The sequence below is a fragment of the Scophthalmus maximus genome, chromosome 10 (genome assembly GCF_022379125.1).
Source record: "Scophthalmus maximus strain ysfricsl-2021 chromosome 10, ASM2237912v1, whole genome shotgun sequence".
Classification (NCBI taxonomy): Eukaryota; Metazoa; Chordata; class Actinopteri; order Pleuronectiformes; family Scophthalmidae; genus Scophthalmus; species Scophthalmus maximus.
In genome coordinates this window covers 12,211,722-12,233,596 of record NC_061524.1, presented here as the reverse complement: position 1 = coordinate 12,233,596, position 21,875 = coordinate 12,211,722, and the positions used below count along the sequence as shown (strand labels likewise).

The 21,875-nt window shown below is 45.3% G+C and overlaps 1 protein-coding gene across 1 annotated transcript; it reads right to left on the bottom strand.

Annotated features, from left to right (window-relative positions):
• Positions 1-1,925: 1,925 nt before the first annotated feature.
• Positions 1,926-20,831, bottom strand: kcnk12 (potassium channel, subfamily K, member 12). Its single transcript, XM_035605149.2, has 2 exons — positions 19,908-20,831; positions 1,926-6,450 (listed from the first exon to the last, which is right to left on the bottom strand). The coding sequence occupies exons 1-2, from the start codon at positions 20,245-20,247 to the stop codon at positions 5,558-5,560; spliced, it is 1,233 nt and encodes a 410-aa protein (XP_035461042.1). The 5' UTR covers positions 20,248-20,831; the 3' UTR covers positions 1,926-5,557.
• Positions 20,832-21,875: the final 1,044 nt, after the last annotated feature.

Sequence of the window (21,875 nt, the reverse complement as noted above, 5' to 3'; positions counted from 1 at the left end):
AATTGCTCCCACAACAATAGCGGACTGTTTAACGTCTCTGCAAGCTGTAGAAAACAGCCGTCTTGCTAAACCGAAAATGACTGATGAGCGCAGACATTTCCTCTACACAGACTCCTCTTACCCCCTGTTCTGTGAGATAATGTATGTTGTTTTTCTGCATAATTTGCTGGGATCATAGGCATTTCAATAATGAATGCAATTACAGGCTCCCCCTTTATGACCAACATCCTGATCGACTTATTACTGACGAGCCACGCTGTTTCAAGGTCCTTTCGGCAAACTGTACGTGTCCTGGTCGTCTGAGAGAAATACGGGCTAGACAACGGAGAAGATAATTCATCAGTGACTTACTGAGAACCAACAGAGCATTCGTGACCACAATCAAAGATAGTGCTTTCAATAAAAGGCGGGATCAAACTGATGTGATGCTGAGACGCAGCAGCTCTATGTCTATCCTCCTCTGCTGGATTTAACTTGCAGGTACTTAACATTTCTTAAGTGCCAGTTAATCAGCTCCACTGCATTTTTGCACTTTTCTCCACGCAGCAACATGTTACAACGCATTTTCTGAGCATGTTGCCATGTTTAATCCAAAAGGTAAGACACTCTTCATGTGGTGGTTACATACTAATCTATTAATAATGGTTAATACATCACTATTGTCATAAATAAAAATAACTTTTGGGTAGCAAGTTTGTGTTTATAATATTTGGTAGCAAGTCAGTCATTAAAGGAATAGTTTGACATTTTGCGAAACACACTTTGTTTTTGCTGAGAGTTTTGATGAAAACGTTACTGCTGTCAAATCTGTGATCTACATTTAAAGCTACAGATAGCAGGTGATTAGCTTAGCATAAAACTGGTAAAAGCTAACCTGGCTGCGTCCATAAGTATTACAATACACCTTCCAGCACACCCTAAAGTTCAGTGCTTAATGTATGATTTTTTTGTTTGTTTGTGAAATCATAATATTGGAGTGATCAAGTTCCTGGCTTGTAAAAATGTCGACACCAAACTCATAATTACAACTGGCAAACTCTAAAAGGTCAGACTTTAACGGACACGGCTAAGAAGTCAAGCAAATACGGATGCCTCACTTCATCCCAAGTCGGTTTAACAATCTGTGAACATAATGGACATGCTATATTGCCCATAAAATTATATCATCAATAAACATTGAAATCGTAAGTCATTATTAGACAGCAGCAATTAAAAAACATCAGAGTGACATAATTGAATATCCGTGTTTAATGGAACGCCTCCTTTGTTTCATATAGGTTTTACTTTTAATTACATAAATATAAAAGTACAATCATTGGTATAAATGTGCAACTTGCAAACAGAATTCATTTGCATACATTAACTGGATGTTCAATCACAATGCAAGCAGCATGAGAGACACACACACACCAAGGTGAAGATGTCAGCATCGATGGAGGCAAAAGGTCAACATAGCTGTGGATTACAGGCACCTGAAGTAGCTGTTGAATTGACATGTGAATGTAGTTTGCGGCTCCAATACCATCAGTCTTCATGAAAAAACTATATGAAAAAACGAAGAAAAAACACCAGGAACAAGTGTCCTGTAGATTTGGAAATCAAGCTCCAGATCGAAGCTGACAGTGCGACTGTCGTTAAAGGATCAGGAGCAGCGGAGCAGAGCTGGAATACATCATTCTGTTACCGAGCCACTCAGCTGTTTGCCTGCCTGCTGGTAACAGCCATTTCCAATGTGCCCCGGCCGAATTAATGTGCATGCATTTTGTTCCTGACACCAACGGCGCTAACAGTCTCGGAATACGAAAGAGTTCACGCACTCTTCCTCAGAGGAAACGTGGAGAGCAGAGCACAGTGTCATGTGAACCGTGATGCCACAGGTGCCGCCAGCAGCCTTTAACATTGACACAAACGACATTTCCAGTCTCTGCCTTTTTCAAACAAATAGTTTTATTATGGGACATGTAACAGTTATGGAGCATGTCACTTTAACGGAGCTATTGCACAGTCACCGTGCGGTTGACTACAGATCAAATTTTCCAGTGTGAATACAGAACAATGTGCCGACTAGGAGAAACACACTGGCAGTGCTGATTTTTAAGAATTAAAGACTAAATTAACGCTGACAACTTCACTCTCTCCGAATCTCATCGCGCCCGGGATCCAGGTCTGCTATGTTCACCCAAGTTATGTACAAATAGTGAGGACCTTGAAATTTTGCATCACATCAATCTAATTTTCGTGTTCAACGAGAACATGAGAGAATTACTTACACTTAAAAATATGAATCAGCGATATCACGTTATGGAGGCATTTGCTGCTGATAACAAACGTACAGTAAAGACCACCTGCCTCCTCTTACAGAAGACGCAGGGGACAGCAGTGCAGTTAAAACCATTGCAATCAATGGAGATCAATTTTGCAAAATGCAAAAGGATTGGAAGGTACAACACACAAGCTCTAAACACTGAGATCTTTTTCAACAGGGAACCTTTTTTGTTATATGCAAGGACTAAAGTAAGGCAATTGATTTCAAGACACGCATGCATGTTAGGTGAGCAAACATGAAATACTCATATTCAATGTCTTCAAAGCTTGATGTGTTTCAGTCTTAAGGAAAATGTGTCCTAATGGATATTAATGTTGAGTAAAATACCTTTCACGGTGGTGGGGTTATATGTTTAGGGAAGCATTTCGAATACCATTCACAGTCCATTCATTTTCATGTTCATTCTTTTACACACTGGGTTGGACACACAAACGGACACACACATGCTCTTTGTCGAAAGCAAGGTTGTGGGGATGCACAAGGCAGACGGCCACAGAGCTGGTAAAAAAATCCCTTAGCAATCCTTAAACCTCTCCCACTGCGTCCGTAAAGCCTCAGAGGGGAAATGGTTCACATACTGTATAACATCAGTCATGAATCATTATCCCAGAGACACGTCAGCAAAACGTCCTCCCCCGTTTGTGACACATTGCAGCAGGGAAACAGCAGTATGCCATTTGCTACAGCATGGCCATACTCCTGCATTAATGTCACAGGGCCCGACACTTTTCCGCGTCTGCAATGACACAGTTAACAGCGTGGCAACACTCGAAGCCCCCCCGGCACTGCAAGCTCCGCATCACCAACATATGCTCACTGCGCCGTTCACGAGCCTTTCTACTGGGAAATGTTGACGAACAAAATGAAAATCTTTCGGAATTATGTGTATTGGTTATTACGAAGCTACAGCCGTCAGCTGGTCGGCTTAGCTTTGAATACAAAGAGGGTTCAATGCTAATCTTTACCTTCATAGTTACTGCAATTTTTTCTCATCTAACTCACAAAATTCTCAAATGAATCTTTAACACTTGGAAGAAACCTGTGTTGGTAAACTTAATTATATGTTAAGAGGGTAGGTGAGTTCTGAATGCTGCTTCTGATCAGCCCGTTGACCGACGGTGAAACACGACTCCCTCCAGTCATCCACACGTAGATATTTGAAAGCTATACTGGAAGTAGAAAAATAGACTTTAAAGAGTCCTCTGTTTTATATACATCTAACTTGTATGGCTTTACCATAATGGCATGCAGGAAAAAACTAAGACAAGCCTGAAGATTTAACTACCTGAGTCATTTTCTCTATTCTTGGTGAGACTGGGGAGTAAAGGAGATTATTCAGCTCTCTACGCTCTGAAATGATGAAATACAACAAAGGACAGATCCATGTCATGCCTTAGTGTAAGAGTGCTTTTTAAGATGTTCCAGTTTTTTAAATATATATATACACATTCATGACATGTCTCGTATTCACAGTGTCATGGTGATGAGCGTGAGGAGAGAGCCGGGATCTGCAAGAAAAAGGGAAGCAGGAGGGTTTTGGTGCAGTGTGTGTGAAGTGAATGCAGAGATAACAGGGAAAAGACTAAGTGAGCATCCTGCAAGGATATTAGACGATGAAGACAGATGCCAGGAAAATTTCATTTGAGAGGCCGATGCATCGGGTGTGAATTTGGATTTGATCCCGTCCAAGTTGTCGCCGTCTCCCTGACCTTTAACTATCAATCTCCCCCTCTGTTTTGCTGTTTACAAATATTAAACACCATCACTGATGTCTTGGAAGAGATAGCACAAGTCCGACATGGAAAACGAAGCCTGACAGTCAAGCACCGCATCGTCCGAAAAAACCCTCACAATCCATTCAATCTCAGCTACACGTTTACGCTGACACCAAGAGGTAAATCAGCCTCTGCAGGCTTTTGGATCATGCTTGGTTTTTACAGAGAGAGCAAAGTATCTGCAAAGTCTCCCTCAATGAAATCCGAAAAAGTTCCACGAAAGATAAATCAATGCAAGTTAGGGGAATCCTTCAGGGGTTTCGCGTTCCCAACGAGCAACTGAGATTGACCCGGCTACGCTCGATCTGCATCATTTAACATAATGCGCCTACGGGATGAAGCCATCCATATTTTTGCCTCCTTCTCCTCCCTTCCCCTCATGTTTCACTTCAAACTAAAATAAACTCACTTTTCATTTATTTTCCTTCGCAAATACATAGGTCTACATTTTTCACTCAAAGAGTAATTAATACATTGCACGCCTTTATCCTTTGTTTTCCTGGCAGATATCTGTGAGCTTGAAAAACAGTTTGGGAGCTGCCTTCTCTTACCCTTCAAGTCAAAGTCTAGGGCCGCCAGAGCATGTTTGGAGCTGATAAGGAGGCCAGTTCCCCTCTCAGGAGAAACGGATTTTCATTCTTCAGCTCCGCTCTTTTCTCCATCTCGAGCAGTGGCAAACGACTCTTTCTAGTCCCTTAATCTCTTTAAAACCTCCCCTCGCGACAGCCCTGACCAAATCATCTACATCACTGCCACGCTTAGAAACGCCTCTTTCCACACTCCCTTCCCCAGAAATGAAAGGAATCACCTGAGGGTAAACCTTGACCCGTGTCAAGAAAGAATGGCCATTGCACAATCAATACAGATGTAGGTGTAGAAATGGTGCAAAAAATGCATGGGAAATATAATGCATAGATCAGTATGTGCTAAATCGTTCAGTGATTACTTGTCATGTTCATGTCAGTATTAAATATGTACATTCAAACAAACTGGCAAACTCACCAAACAATAAAGATAACACTACATATTTCCCTTGGCTCCTTGACAGCAGAACATTTCAGTCACATACGTCTGATGTATTGATCATAACAGACTGGTATTTTAGAGATACTCAGTGGTTTGTTCTTGGTTGGGTTGGAGGTCGATGAAGTGGCAGACGGTCGGTCCCCGTGCTTCCCAGTCAACTTGGTGTTTTTCGTTGATTCTGTGGTTCTCTCTTCATGCCATCGTCACCAAAACCATCACCCCCATTACCTGTATTATCACCTCAGGCTTGTAATTCCAAAAGTATCCAAATCAAAAAAAATACAAAATCATATCATGCATAAAAAGTTCCACCGGTGATCCGTTTCAAAAGCCTTGCATTTTTTTCGTGTGGAGCTCAGCCTCGTGGTGTGTTACACAGTATATGACACTAAGAGCTCCCACACTTTGTTTTCCTGCCTCACTCAGTCGTCTACCTGGAGTTACTCGTCTCTGCCAGCCTGTTGTTCATGATGCCGAGGGCGCCGACCCCCCCGGAGAAGCCATTATGGCGTGAGCTGCCACACACCGTCCGGGGATATCCATTGGCTGACTCAGACAGCTGCTTCTGCATTAAAGCCAGCGACACCTTGTTGGAGGCTGCCAGGTCCTTCATCGAGATCATCTCCCCCGATAGTCTGCGTCCCTCAGTGTCACTATCACAAGGCTCCTCGGAGTCAGACGGCTGGCCGAAGCGAGCCTGGCGACCCTTGGAGCCCGGTCGGATGGCGTTGCGTCTGCCCAGCAAGGCGTTGGCCTTGTTGCAGCGCTGGCAAAACAGGCAGCTCATTTTCTCCAGGATCCAGTTGAGCACCTGCTTGATGACAATAGAGATGACGTTGAAGAGTGAGTAGATGCAGCACACACCCATCAGCATGAAGAAGAAGTTGGCCACCCTGTAGAGGCTTTGGTACTCATAGGCCGCACTCTGGCTGCTGACATAGTCCCCGAAGCCGATGGTGCTGAAGGTGACGAAGCAGAAGTAGAGCGAGTCCAAGTACGCCCAGCCCTCCACAGGCGTGTACATGGCGGACGCACAGCAGGAGATGGTGATGGCCGACAGGCCGAGAATCAGCATCACATGGTACACGGAGGGCTTCCAGCCAGGGAGGGAGTAGGCTGAGAAGTCATGGCGGATGCCTGGCGGCAGAAGACCACTGTTCCTGATTCTCCGCTCCCTCACCGCCTTCATCGCCACGGCCAGCAGTGTGATGATGCGCTCCAGGAAGAGGTTGAAGAAGAGGATGGTGGCCGCACAGCCCAGGAGACCGTAAAAGATCAGGAACACCTTGCCCGCAACTGTCACCGGCGTTGTCATCCCGAAACCTGCAGAGACAGAGGAGCGACATCAGACAGTTAGTTCCCCGAGTGAGGTTCAAAACAGATGTCTGCGGTTCCCTCGCAAGAAATCATGTCTCCGGTTCGAGATGAGGGAAGTGGTGCATGAAAGCAAAACAAGCTCAAATCTAAATCAATGTTTTAAATGAGGCTTAAATCTTATTTGTAAATATTTGTACCCGCGATGAAAAATATGGAGGAGCAGGGCTTGAGTGGAGTACACACAAGAGGTATGCAGAAAGCACCGGATGATTATTTGCGTTGAACAATTTGTGAAAGTCACAGTAATGAGCGGATGGTGTGTAAAAAAACAGACTGCAGGGTAATTTATAATGATAATGATGTAACATTTTTGCATTGCAAGTGAATATGCATGATGTGATATAAGAGAGAATTAGGAGAAATAGCAAAACAGGCACTCATGTGAAGCCAAAAGTCAACGTTTACCACCAGGAAAAACCTAAAAAGAAAAGTAATTATCTGCAATTTTCAACAGGTCAGTGGTTCAATCCCCGCTTCCCCCAGTCCATATGCCGGAGTGTCGTTGGGCAAGACACTCACTGTCGCCCTTGAATTGCCTCTGTCGCTATGCCGACAGTGTTCGAATGTGACGGGAAAAGCACAGTCAAGAGCAGCGCCGTACGAATGTGTGGGTGAATGTGACTTGTACTGTAAAGCACAAATAATAAGACTAGAAAAAGTGCTCTTTAAAATGCAGTCCATTGTGTACAGCCACACCATATTGTACGAACAATATATGTTTACATGGAGTGTTTACTACAGTGCCATTGCGGTTGATGGGATGGAAAACTCAAGGACACGGGTTTACATTGAGTGGAAGAGGGTGTCAGGAATAAGCTTAGGTAAGCCCTTTTTTTCTGGGCTGTGTGGTTTGGCTTCCTGCTATTTTGTGATTTCTCAGTCAATTTGAGTGAATGTTCAAGCTGAGGCAGGGGGTTATGAGAGGAGAGGGGAGGGGAGAAAGAGGAGAGGAGAGAAAGAGGAGAGGAGAGGAGGATGTTTATGGATTAATGCTGCACGTGGAATTAGCACTTCTCAATCTTGAAGAGTGTCACAGGTGCATCGTATGGGACCACTGTGAATCAGGAGGTAGAGAGGGTCGTCCACTACCCAGAGGGTCGATCCCCAGCTCCTCCAGTCCACATGCTGACGTGTCCTTGGGTAAGACACTCAACCCTGAAATATTGCCCCTGATAGTATGAATGTTGTGTGATAGAAAAAAACGTCCTGCGTGTGAATGTGACTTGTACTGAAAAGCACTTTGATGATGATAATAATTAAGACCATTTACCATCATGAATAAAAATATAAAAGTATTTCCAACCAAAGTGGGGACCGACCTGACCAACAGACCTATGTTGTCATTGCTAAACGTTATATTATATTTTTGTTCTTTTTCATCCCAGTTTTAGTTTTGTGACCTTTCAGATTTCTCCTGGGACACATTTGTTGGGTCTCATTCCAGGTTGGGAAACATTGGTTAATGGCATCATTGATTATATTTTTTTACAAAGGGATCAATATTTTAACTAAAAACATTTAATATATAGAAAATAATTTACATAGGCAGAAACCAAACACGTGCTTGTAGGAGAACTGTGCCCTACACTTGAGGATGATTATTTGATTTTTCATGTGCATTTTTTTCTGCTCTTATGTGTGCACATTATATGGTTGTTTGTTTGCACACATACACACTATGTACACAGTGCCCATGCTTGCATCCCAGGGCCAATGTGAGCACGCACGCACGCACGCACGCACTCTTAAACCCACACACAATGTCATACAACAAATAAAATCGTGCCGAAAGATCAACTAGTTCACTTCCAGGCCAAGGTTAATTGATTCTTTCATCATGGCAATCCTCCATTTCAGTCTTGTCGGAGCATTAGGGCAGCGCTCCCCCACCCCCTTAAACATGAGCCCGTCTGTAACCATCCTTGTCAGGTAATAAATGGTAATAAATGACATCAATATCGAGCCAATACTTCCTTTATGATGCCCAAAATGGCTTTTTCGGCCTTATCTCTCTCACTGAAAACCACTCTCGTGTGGGTTTGCTGTTGACATGCCGGGTCATTTAGATCAACACTGATTGATACAGATAGGTTTTAGAGACAGGAGGACATTCAAACCCACGTTTCAACACACCATATGGCCTTACACACACACACACACACACACACACACACACACACACAAAGATAAATTGACTTTTGTAGGTTTCCTACATCACAACAGACGTTGAATTATTCGGTGTTGTCAAAGACAGTGACATACAGGGGGTTTCAGTAACACGCAGCGAGACACCATCGGCAAGCAGGAAGGTGAGGGGCAGTGATTTACCCAAATTAAGCCCTTCAGTGAAATCCTATTTTCCTGTTTCATAGTTAATTAATTAGCCGACCGCGACTCTCCAACCCAACTGAATCAGAGGGAAAAACAGATTACATCTTTCCAGTGCGCGCGGAGACAGTCTTCTGCATCGTCTCTCATTACCAAGTAAATTACCTAGGAGAGGAAAAGGCACCGGGCATCGATTCAGTGTAGCATGTCAGAGCCATTACTCCAGACTACTGTGTCAAGACGGATTAGCGAAAACAGAACAATAATAGAAAGCAAAGGACAGGCGAAATGAAACCAAACCCTGTGCGACTTTATTCACCTAGAGTTTTTCATTGTACTTTAAAACTCTGTATTAAAGGTTACGACTGAAGTAACCGAGCGGTCCGGACCAATGATCCCGCTGAATGACCGACCTCAGTGAACACTTTGAATTTTCCACTCTGTCCGAGCCAGTATGATACATTTCACTCACGCAGAACTTGGTAAGGCAGGAAATCAAATGTGCGCTAATCCAATTCAATCAAAGCCCGGGGAGAATATATATTCATTAACATTAAATAAAGAACGCTCAACTCAACATTGAAAATGATGTTGTGATTTAATGGCTAATGATGCTTGCACACACAATTACACACCAGAGATTCAACCAGGAGGAAAGTGATGGAAACGGTGCCATTAGTATCCATTAATTACCATTTGACAGTTTCAAGCAGAGAAGAAGAAGACACTCTAATGGTTATCCGACTGTGGGGGAATGAAAAGAGGGGGAGACCCAGATACAGTAGATAGAGCGTTATTGGACTGTAGTGATTCCGGGGTTCAGGTCAGCTTTTATCGCCAGCAATCGAGTCGAAATCACATGTTCTGAGGCGCAATCGCAGAGTTGACACAACTTAGACTGAGCCGCAAGTCACAATGGCTCATTAGGACGGGTTGTAAAGTCGGGATCTAAAGAGCACCGATTACCGGGATTGTTGCTCGTAGATGTATTGATGGGCTTTGTGAATGCTCTTGCTTTTTTCATTTGCTACACTTAGTGGGCCGCTCGCCTCTAAACAGAAGTCGGTCATCAAATTTCGCACCAACGAACCACTCGGAGCGAAGCAGAACAGTGCAAAATCTGTCAAACGCAACAGGTATTTCATTATCTGGAGAGTGGGCAGCACAAAGGGGATAACAGCAGCTGTTGGATAGTCTAAAGTGCTCTGTTCAAACTCTCCTTACCTCGCGGAGTGTACAGTAATTTTACCCTGGCTTACTGTCAACTCACCCATTAAAGACAGTTAATAACAACAGGGTTGTGGTGTAAATTCTGCATACCTTTAAACAATAAGGCTGGTGATATTCGGTTTCTGTTTTTTGTCAACAACGTGTTCATCTATTTCTCTCGATACCACACAATTTTCTGAGTTTATATTTGGCTTTGAACCACAAACCCATTAGTTCCTGCTGAACGTGTCAATCTTTTAAGTTGCTATAACCAAACTTTTGATACCAACAATCAATCAAAATGATTGAATACTGTAAAAGGGGGTCCCTTGTGCAGTTGAACCCACAGCTCTCCTCCTCAGCTGTGGAACATTTAAGTGCCTATCGTTTTTGGTTTTCTGACCTATTGATTCCGTATTGTGATTTCTGGCCTGTTGAAAAGGCGTATTGGTTCATTGTACTGAAAAAAAAAGCCTCCCAAGGCCGAACATTAGAGAGCAAAGCACGTTTCAATTCAGTGCAAGAGAAGTCTTCATTTAGTGCAGAAGAATATGACGACCGTCAGAGTTTATCTCCGCAAGCTGCAGAAGTACAGCAGGGATAAACAAAAGAGCCAGTTCAACTGGGCCACAGCTCCTAATGGATAGACCCATGAGAGTAGAGGGTAACTAAAAGCACTCAGTCACATTTCTGCGTTTGAACGAAGGACACGCACTGTGTTCACTTGTCTCTCTGGCATTGCTTTGAGTCTGAAGGTTACCGGGTGTCAGGGACACATCCCCCCACGCAGCTCCCTGTAGCTCAGAACACGGACCCAAAGATTCATTGTGCGAAATGTTTTGCAAACCACAAATCAGATCTCTGCCTCGTATTGCCTCCCCGTGTTTCCCAATTAATGAGCTCAAGAACATGCTCCCTCGTCAATTGCTCCCCACTCGAGGGAACAGTCGCAAATTGGCCGGATAAGAGCGGTAGCAGAAAAACGCCACGCATGGCTGACACTCTGATGACCTGACGTGGGGGGGGGGGGTCCGCAGAGAGGACGGAAGGCTGAGGGAGCAGCAACAGGGACGGACCTGAGAAATCATCGCCACACCATCTGCTGGGGAGATGCTGGGGTCACTGGCATCGCCCCAGACCGGGTAATAATAGGAACATTCACACTATGCTGAGGTGAAGATGAAAGAATAGGTCACATGCGCACCAAGTTCAGTAGGAGACGTGTGCAATGTATGCCGAACTTAACAAAGGCTATCAAACACCCGACCACCGAAGTCTACACGTACAAGAATAAATCCTATGGGGCCCTCAAGCAAAACAATGTGGCTTTGAATTTCACAGAGCTCACCCACAATACAATACAGGCGATATATTAATGGCATGTGTTCTACATGTCAAAGCCTTGATAATGTGTGGTTGTGCTACACATGGCTGTGCAATAATTAAACATAATGGACTACGGTGAAATGTGTAGCTAAGAGTCATTAAAGCTCGTCAACACAGATGTAAATTACAGGAGCGACAGCTCCGACGAGGCGACGCGAAGCCAGTCAACGAACCACGAGCTAAAATACATTCTCCTTCTGATTTGGGGATTTGTTTGGCTCTTTCTGGACTGAATCGAATCCAGTGTTTTTTAAATTGTACCTCACCACTTAATTCCTTGGCATAGAGGACCTGGAGGATTGATTAGTTTGCTTCTGTCATTATTGATTTGCTGTCAACAAAAAATGCTGCACTGACTCTGGACCTGTGCCAAAGTTTGATCTTTTTTCTACCTCCCTTCCTTTTCGGAACAGTTTTTCATGTTCACATCATTGAAACAAACAGAGTCTTGTTTGTTTGAGAAGGTAAGACAGGGTTGAATAAGGACGATCAAAATTAAGAATCTCGTGGCCTTATTGTTCATCTGCAAATGGGAACAGAGATTTTTTTCCCCTTTCATGAGACTGGGGCGTCATTCTCTCATCAGATTTATCGCTTCTCCCTGATGGATCTGAAGGCTGCGTCCTTGTGTTTCCTATTATCTTGGACTGTATGCACAGTCAATGTTTGGATAAAAGCTTAGCTACATAAAGCCCTCTTGTATTATTCCCCAAAGTAAACACACCTGCTCTGGTGGAGCTTTTGAAACACTATCCCCCTCAGGTCAGTGCGATAAGCCTCCATGTTCAGCATCACAGATAATACAGATCTGGAGCTCATGCAGTATCATGGTAACGCCACATTAAATGTACTGTGTGTCTTTCATCCTGCTCCAGCTTCGGAGGCATCACTTGAAGACAGTGAGATCAGGTGCCAGCAGGAAATGGACGCTTGAGCTTTCGGCAGACTCTCGATTTAATGGTTTTCTCATTACCACAAGCGTGAAAAGCACAAGTCCCTGAAATTTAAGGCTGTGCAAAAACCCGCACAGTCCTGTCGGGGACCGCTAAGTCTCCGACAGCCGCAACGATGATCTGGGATCATGGAGACCGCAGCGGAGAAGTGATGAGGCAATGCTCTGGTACTCACAATTAAATTCTGTTTTACTTTCTATTAACTGAAAGAGCCCACTGCGAGTCTGAGACCGTCCGCCAGAGGCTGTCGGACTGGAGGTAGTCGAGTAATCTGCTGCCAGGAGGACAACGCAACACATTCAGCCACGTGTGATCCCGGTATTTTCCACGGACACAAGCGGATTCATCGTGGTGCTTATACCGCAAGAACATTATTCCCTAAGGATCAGGAGCAACGCTTCTTCTAATTCAAACAGATTACACGGAGAAATCGAACAGGAGTGGCTCACACTACACGTGTATCCGGCAGTTACTTATTCTTCAGCAGCTGCAGTGTTTAAATTGCGTGTAATTTGTCTCCATAGTAGACTTACGGTAATTGTGTATCACGCGATACCCATAACTCCTCACGGTACATGGTCCATGACCACAAGCTCCGGGGACGACACAGTGCTCTGTCATCGTGATCTAATCATGACCAACCATCTTTCTGATTCAAGGTCACGCTCTCAATTTGCTTGTGCCTCTTCTCTCGAGTTGCTCTGCTTTACTATTTGGGATCATTTTAATCACTCTAAAATCTGACATTCAGTCTGACTATTTCATATTTAAAACTGCACGTGTTTGCATTCAGCCACTTGAAAGACGTCCTATTGCAGCATGTCCTCCTGTCGCTCTCTGTCCGCTCTCACACGGGCGGCCCCTCCTTCACGCAGAGAGACAGATGGACAGCTGCCAGATAACAGCGTGCTATTGGCCAACTTGCTCTTAGGTTATTAACGCTGATAACTTATTATATTCCTGACGTAAGGATGCAGATAAATGTTCCGCCGGTGCAGAAGTGGAAAAGGTTACGCAGACTTTCTGCAACATGGCGACATTTTGCAGAGTGTCCGTTTGATTTCACTGCATCGGAAGGTTGTCAAACATCCAAGTGTTTCGGGAGAGGGACTTTTGTGCTTACGGCATCATCCGATCGGGTTTAGTGAAACCGATGATGGTCAAAATAGTACAAGCGGTATAAAATTCTAAATGTTTGTCCGAATGATCCGTGGTGGGAAGTGCAAAGAGCACACAAAGTTTATCCTCTCTTTGCCTTGCCAGTACAAAGAGCAGAATCAGTGAAATGCTAATGGGCTTGAGAAGAAGGAAGCACAGAAAATCTGCTGTGTCCTCTGAAATGATCTTGGCTTCGGCCGGCCGCGATGATTCGACTCCGTGAGTGACTGGTTGCAGGCGAGCACACGCCTTAGCATGTCGGGGCAGATTTATGACCCACTATGACAGAGCACACACACACACACAAATACACACCCACACACACACACATACACACCCACACACACACACATACACACCCACACACACACACATAAACTGGGAAGCAGTGTAGATGTGTGTTATCTGGAAAGGTTTTTTTTCTGTCTTTATTTTTGAATTTGGTCACTTTGATGGCCTTTCAATCTAACACAATCAGACAACCAGATGTGTAATTGTTCACATGTTTGCCGTGTACAATGCATGTTGGGATTATTCCACTATATTGCACACCACAGAACTCAGACCGTATAGAACTGCCGGTTTTGCTTTTTTTTAAAAATGAAAACAACATGGTGACACTGGAGGACATTAGCCTATGGTTACTTCTGAAATAACAGAGGAAAAAGCGATCGCCGCGCCATCGTCGATTATATTTGACATACAGCTCAACGATGTCGTGAGAATGTGCCCCTACACTGCCCCTGCCTTTCATGAGCTTATTGCATCTCGGCGACACATCACATTCATTTCCGAGGACACAACCAAAGCACCAAAGGGACGCAAGATACACGAGGTAGCCACGATGCATATGACTTTGCAGAGTTAAAAGGCAAGTCCTTAGCCTCAGCTATACTATACCAGTAATAAGCAAATGTGAGCATGCAAACCAACTCAACTGTTGCCAGGAGGTTGTGGCTTTCTGTGCGCAGTATGCATGTTCTGCACCTCACCTTCATACCACACTCGAGAGACATAAGGTTAAGCTGCTAAATTGCCCGTAGGTGTGAATGTCTCTGTACGTCAGCCCTGTCTCTCACCCAATGTCAGCCGAGGCGGCTTCCAGTCCCTCGCGACCCTCAAATCAGTATAGATAATGGAGGGATGGAGAGAAAAAGACCTCCAGATATCATTGGTTCTTTTAACATATTTCCTTAAAGTGGGAAAACTCTGTTCCCAGGTGCTGGGGAGCGCTACTGCGTATACAAATCAAAGGTTGTAGGAAGCGGTTTGTGAGTGACACCTCTGTGACATGATGTGAAGTCATTTATTTTTCCAATTTAAATTTGAAAATATGAAGTGCAGCTTTAAAGCAGAAATTAGGTATATTACACAACAACTAGATTCATTTAGACACTGTCTTATAGATCTCCTATGCAGCACTGGTGCAATTAAGCGTCTCTCATTCATTGGGGACTCACTCATTACGTTGAGCATCTGGACTGCACACAATCTAGAGAGACCCTCTCATCCTGCTTTCTTTTTCTCTTTCATTTCTGACAGTGACGTTTCCTCTGAATCCGAGCATCACTGAGCAGCCGCCGAGAACTAGGTAGAAAATAGAGTCACACTGACCAGCTCCAGCTTCACATGGTTTTACAAAGTGATCTTCGTCTCAATATATAATGTGCTGCTCATGGAATATGAGCAGCTTCTATTTTGTAACACCGTTACAATGCTGTCCCACGGAAACATGCCGCATAAAGTGTACAGGAGATCACGACTACAAAAGAGACGAGTTAGATTTGTGATTGGTGCAAAACGAGTCAAGACTGTGTGGGACAGTCTGAAGTGGGAAACAGAAGGCCAGAACAAGTCTGAGACGTCGCTGTGCACCAATGAATCTGCTTTCACAGATTGCAATCAGAATTCCCACCCACCTCCTGAAAGCACATTCATAACTTACACAGTGGCAACAACACAGATGGTTTTGTCCCAGCGAAGCAGCACCGAGCGGTTCATCTAAATAAGAACACGGCACCAAAAGCAGAAACACAGACTGCCTCGAGGAATCCACTGGAGTCGATCATGTGACATTTCACGCTGCTTAAATGCCAAATGCACGCTCCGCCAATCTGAGGTGACATTGTCTTGTAACCTCAGAGACACGTGAATCACGAGGCGCAGCGCCGTACAGTATAGAGGAGAAGTCTCTTCCAAATGCATTGGTTTTCGTCAGACAGGCGTGTAATAGTCACACAGGTGTGCCTCAATAAAGCCAAATCAGTAATTTTAAATTGGTACAAGAGGACAAAGAGGATAACGCCCGTTATCCCATTGTGTTTATTCACGCTAGAGAGTACGAATCGCGGGAGAGCGCGTAGGATATCGCAGATTTATTCTAAAACCTTCCTCGTGATCACGACATAACGAGCTTTTAGTTAACTTGAATAGTTAAGGAAAATATAATCTTCTTATCACACCACACTGATTTTCTTGTTTTTGTGTGATCTCCAATGATTACTTTTTGATCACAGCAGGACAACATCCAGATTACATTACAAATACAACATTTACAAATTAAGTCTTTCTGTATGTGACTCGTATATCTCCAGAACTGTTCATCTTATCAGCCTCTGGCATGTGTATTGGTAAAGGGCCCAAGGAAGTGCTGTGTCGAATTTGGTGTGATTTGGGACAATTGCTGGAATATTCATGAACTTTGAACAAACAGACGAACTGCGCTCTGCCTTCTGTGCAGTAGTGGGGGGCAGAGCAGGCTGCCGACCCAGTTGAACATGTCTTATCTCTAACGTCAGCATTTTTACCTTTATACACAGGCCGCCACTCATTTCGCAACAGTTCAAAACATGACAAAGGTTTCACGGATTGCGGCCAAGCTCAATTGAACTTTCCGTAAGTAATGAGAACTATCTGATAAGCTGCAAGACAGAAGTCAAGTTGGCTGTAAAAATCCAAACAATGAGCTGAACGAGGCACGGGACAATTGTGGGCGGGTTCATCCCTGTGGTTGACTCATTTCACATTGCACATAGTCCTTTGATATATATTGATATAGGAATGTTGATTAGTGCGTCTTCAGGCTAAATTTCAAAGGTGTGTTTCCGACGCACCCAATGCAACACCACAAACTGCGACACAGAAAGAAATTGCTGTAACACCTCTTTTACAGTGTCAGCACTGATTTACTCAGCAGGTTTCAATCATTTTGGTTCGTGATGGAAGTGATCACGCCCGCATGTCCTGGTGTATACAAAGTATACAGACGGAAAAGCGGAAAGCAGCATTTTTGCCGCAGCAAACCTCTGTACAGCCAAGGGTTTCATCCTCTCTAAACTCCACCCACCTCTGACATTTCTCCTCACTTTGCAACTTGTGAACGGCACTGAGGTTAAATCTGGCCTCATTTAAGGGGACAACTGTGTGAGGGTCTGCTTTCGACTGTTTCTTAAACTATCCTCTTTGCCTTTGACGGCCTTTGTGACTCCTCTGAGTGGGTGGATATGAGTGTGCTGGAGCAAGAAGCTGCAGTGGCTGCCAGGGGCACGAAGAGCCTCTATATCCCCAGGAATAAATAGCCCGGCACAGAATCCAAACCTGCGGTGGCCTCTTATGTTAAAAACTGCTGAGCAATTAATGTCCCTATTTGGTTTTTCCCCTTCAATCTCAACAAGTCAAAAGCCCTCACTTAGGACACTCGATTTTCAGACAAGCGTTTGCGCTGCTAGCGCTTCAAAACTGAAGTCTTTCACCAAAATGTCCCCGCAGCAAGTTACAGTGAGACATTAGGCAACTGAGAGCTGTCCTCATTCGCACACATCAGCTATCAATCAGCCTTGAGGCCAATAAATATTTACTTTTGATATTAATGGAAATTCTATTTAGAGAGCAGACTCTTGTTTATTTTTTAATGAGCAGGCGAACAGTGAAGCCGCGTCTGAGAATGTGGGGCAGGACAACACAACCAAGAGTTGGATGTTGGCAAAAACAAACTCAAACGCACGTGTCAACAAGATGAGACGGATGAAAAAACAGGACTGAGAGTCTACAGACGCGCCGGTGGCTCTGTGAGGCCGAACTCATTCACAGCGGTGCTGTGAATGAGATCCTAAGGTCAACAGGCTCTCAGAGGCATGTTGATGTTTACCTACGCATCTGTTATAGGAAGTGAATCTTGGACTCCAGGACAGTGTCCACTCACTCGTATGGAAATTGTTTGCCGTGCACAAAATAGAAAAAGGAAAATATTTTTTTCTGTTGCACCACCGCGTTTGGCAACAGAAAAAAAAACTGGCAGTAAATTTTTCTCCTCTGTTGAAACGTTCATCGCTCGTGTTTAGGGGCAATTAGCGAATATTCGCACGCAAACATGCTCAATTAGGGACGAGGTTAAAATGAATGTATAAGCAGAGCAGCAAATTTGCACTAGTGGCCACTGTGGTACCGCTCGGGGTTTAGTCTTCCAATCACAATCTGTATACCCCAAAATGTCTATATACACTCCGGTAAGAGTTATATGTGTGTGAAATAAGCTCGAATGCCGAATGAAGTGGAAAACGTACGCCGTCAGGAAATGCAAAAGCTAAGGTCGCCGGTGAAATGTCATCCTGCGGTGGCCAAACGCCTGTATAGTAAACGTGCACCATCAGTCAACCTTTTTTGGGGAGAAAGAGCTCAGAGTGGACGATCGTGTGAAGAAAACCATTAAGTGCACTCGTCACGGAACAAGTAAAGTACCTGAGAAACCAAGCAACATGGAGACATACTCTGACATGCCTTTACTTCATTCATTGAAATTATGGTTATGTCTAATATTTACATCCAACTCATTACACCATAATAGGTCCCCTTTGATTAAAAAGTTGCTATACAATTGTTTATGTTTCCTGCACTTATGGCCACTGAGTCCGGCTGAAACACCGAGTGAACAAGAGGGTAAACAAGTGCCTCAAGTGGCCGCGGCTGCTCTTAAATTTTTCAAAACAAGCGTCACCGCTGATTTGATGCCTCTGCCACAGCAGACGGAGTCAGAGGCGGGAAGTGCTTTGGAGGAGTATCTAGAGTGCGCAGGGGGGATGCCGCTCTGATAAAGAGTTGTGTGGGGAGGCCCACAGATCCCTTTTATATCTCCCGCACACACACGTGTGCAGAAAAAAGAAGCACAGGAGCTGGAGGGCGGGGGGCGGGGGGATCAAAGTGAGATGGATATCCAGGCAGCGATACAATTCATGTCTGCGAAAAGACAAATACCGTAGAGAGATCCAAGTCACCCCTTTTCTCCCCTCGAGCAGCTGACTCAGTTTACATGATTTGCTTTTCAGGGGGGGAAACGTTGCTGCTGCGTGACAAGTGGAGCACAAAGGATTTGGACCTGCCACAGACATGCACACAAACACAGTCGCCGCGGTTACTCCCCCCTGTCACCGGGTGGGCCGAGTGCACCGGCTCCCCGAGAGCTCTGCATTTATTCGTCTGTATGTGGGTGCAGACAGCGGAAGAGCCAGCAAAGCCCCCCCCCCCGGCAGTTCCAAAGTAAATGAAGTTCTGACAGGTTGTCTGCTCATGTGGATCCAATTCTCGCTGTGCAGCAGCCGTCGGTTTTCCTCATCACTCAACGTGCCACAGTGTAGAACACTCCAGGTAATAATTTGAGGGGTTGTCACCTCAGAGGCTGCTGCCGGGGGATACGGGTGGTGGTGGGGTTGTGAGTTCACCAGGCCATCAGACATGCAGTGCAGCACACCAAGTGTCCCTGCGAGGGACAGTTGCTCTTTACTGACCTATTGCACAGTAAATGTTAAACGAGGGGGGAGCAGACTGGGGGCTTCTCATTGACATTCGTGTTGGTTTGAATGGCAATGTGGCAAAAGGGAGAGAGACTGCACCCATGGGTGCTGTCCTATAGCCAGGGATGAGTGTGCCGTTCCAAATGGCAGGCGAGTCAGATGTCGCCCCCGTTGCCAAAGTCCCTCGCAGCCAAAATGTAACACATGACTGGAAAGAAGAAATGTTAATCTGCTATTCTGTATGTAAGCCAGAGGGAAGAAAGCAGCCTGAAGGGATGGCAGCTCCAGTGCATTTGACACCCAGACTGTCACTAATGATTATTTAACAAATCATCTACAATGTATTTATCTTGGATGGGGCTTCCTCAGGTCACGGGGTCCCAACTCTAATCATTATTCAGACTCCCGTTCCAACTAAAACATATGTCCAAATGGTTTGAGCCAATTACAAGGCATTTTTGGAGGTCATTTTGTATTCGTGTGAGGTCTAACGACAGGCTACAAGTGTTTAGAGGACAACATTGCAAACAAATGGACGCAAATGGTCCAGAGGACTCAAGTGCGTGGCGCACAGATCACCCACCTATAGTCGACACCACAGTTCCAACAAAATAAAAAGCCCCAGTAAAATCCCATCGTGGCCTCAGCGCGTCGGCCCGGATGCCCGCGGCGATGGCGGCCTCGTACTCCCGCAGGAAGGAGCTGAGGTCCCGCAGGCTGACGTTGAAGGTCTCGCTGAAGTTGAGCAGCGTCCCGTTCCAGCGGCCGTGAGCCCTCTGCTCCGAGGGCCGCTCGATGGCCGAGAAGACCGCGGCGCCGCACAGCAGGTAGAGCACGATGAGGAGGGCGAGCAGCACGAAGCGGCCGTTGTCCTCGTTGAGGTGCAGGGAGCGGCAGCCCTGCGCCCGCTGGTCAGGCATCATCCAAATTTCAGCACCACGCGCGCTCCGGACAGCGACCAGCTCCACATCAGAGGCGGCATCCACTCGTCCGCTGGAAGTCACTGTCCGCCACTTCTACAGCCCGCGGGCAGCATCTCCTCTGCTCGGCGCCCCACGCTGCCTCATTGTAGTTGTGGAGTGATGGTGTCCGTGGTCGGAACAGGTTTACGCATGAACAAAACTAACGAAACCCCGCCGCGCGTGTCGATTTTAAGCCTGTGGGTCCACGAAAGAGTTCAGGAGGAAAAGCAGCCGGCGCACAGTTTTCATAACAGACACGTTCTCTCTCTCTCTCTCTCTCTCTCTCTCTCTCTCTCTCTTTCTCAGTTGTGAGGCAATGCAGCTGGTGGGAAGTGGACTGCAGCTCGGATCCAACCAACGCGCGCTTCTGTGCGCAAATGCATGCAGCAGCAGAAGTATCCTCTGGGTCCCCTGCACCAAAACGTCTCTCCGCACAGGACCGCGATGACGCTCGAAATGTCTGCAAGTTGCAGATGTGTGTGTGTGCGTGTGCTTGTGTGTGTGTGTGTGTGCGTGTGCGCGTGTGTGTGCGTGTGCGTGTGTTAAGTGTGTGTGTGTGTGTGTGTGTGTGTGCGTGTGTGTGCGCGCGCCGCAGGGAAAGCCCGTTGTCAGATAAAGTCATTTATCCTCTGACTGCCTCGCTTGTTCTGGGGGAAAGTGTCGAGCTGCAGCCTCGAGTGGACGTTGCATCCCACGACCAGTGCACATATGCCGAGGCAAAATCCAGACAGCAGAGCAAATGGCACATTTGGGGGTCATAAAGAAAAGGAAAAGGATTATCCCCGAGAGTCCTCAGTTGAGATAGTCCTCGGAAGACAGGGTTCACACACGGTGCCTCGTGCCATGCGCACTGAGGTCCCTCTGCTCGACTGGAAACCGTTACTCACTTTCTGCACCGCGGGCACGAAAACAAGAATCGAAGACACACTGCGGAGTCCTGAGCTCCAAAAGTTTCTCACTGCTTCAACACGGAGTCACGAACACAACTCAGTAAAAGATCAAATGAAAAGAAGGTCGTGTGAAAGAAGTATTCAGATCAGATCATTATCAATAATCAATGTAGTAGACACAGCCACCACCGTTCAAAAAGAAAAAAAGCAGCCTATATTCATTGTGCAGCTGTTGGAATTACATTTTGGATGTATTGGATTTCCATTACTGATACATAAAGTGGAGCTCATTTGACCTATTCCATATCGATAATGTATTATCGATGTCTTGTATTTCGGGATGCGTTGATTTTCATTTCATTGATTTCAACAACAATCAAATAATCAATTCATCGCTTGGTCTATTAAATCAAAAAACCGACCCAGAGCCTAGAACTGTAAAAGATCTTCAGTTTACAGATTCTAACAAAACCAATGACAACCTGGAGCTGGTGGTGAAGCATGAAAAAGAAATATCGACCGAGGCTTCAAATGGCATCAGTTATCCGACTGAGCTGGAGGCAGTGATTCTCTGTCGCCAATGAAATGTCACTTTTAAAATATCAGAAGGGATGTTTTGTTGATTTAAAACCAACGAAACCATCAATGGTTGCTCCAAATGCTCCGTCGGTCTTCAGAGGAGACGATATCAGAGCTGTG

Coding starts and splice junctions, on each gene's coding strand:
- kcnk12 (XM_035605149.2), bottom strand. CDS start 20,247: ATGATGCCTGACCAGCGGGCGCAGGGCTGCCGCTCCCTGCACCTCAAC. Junction 6,451..19,907: donor AACTGTGGTGTCGACTATAG/GTGGGTGATCTG, acceptor CTGTCTCTGCAG/GTTTCGGGATGACAACGCCG.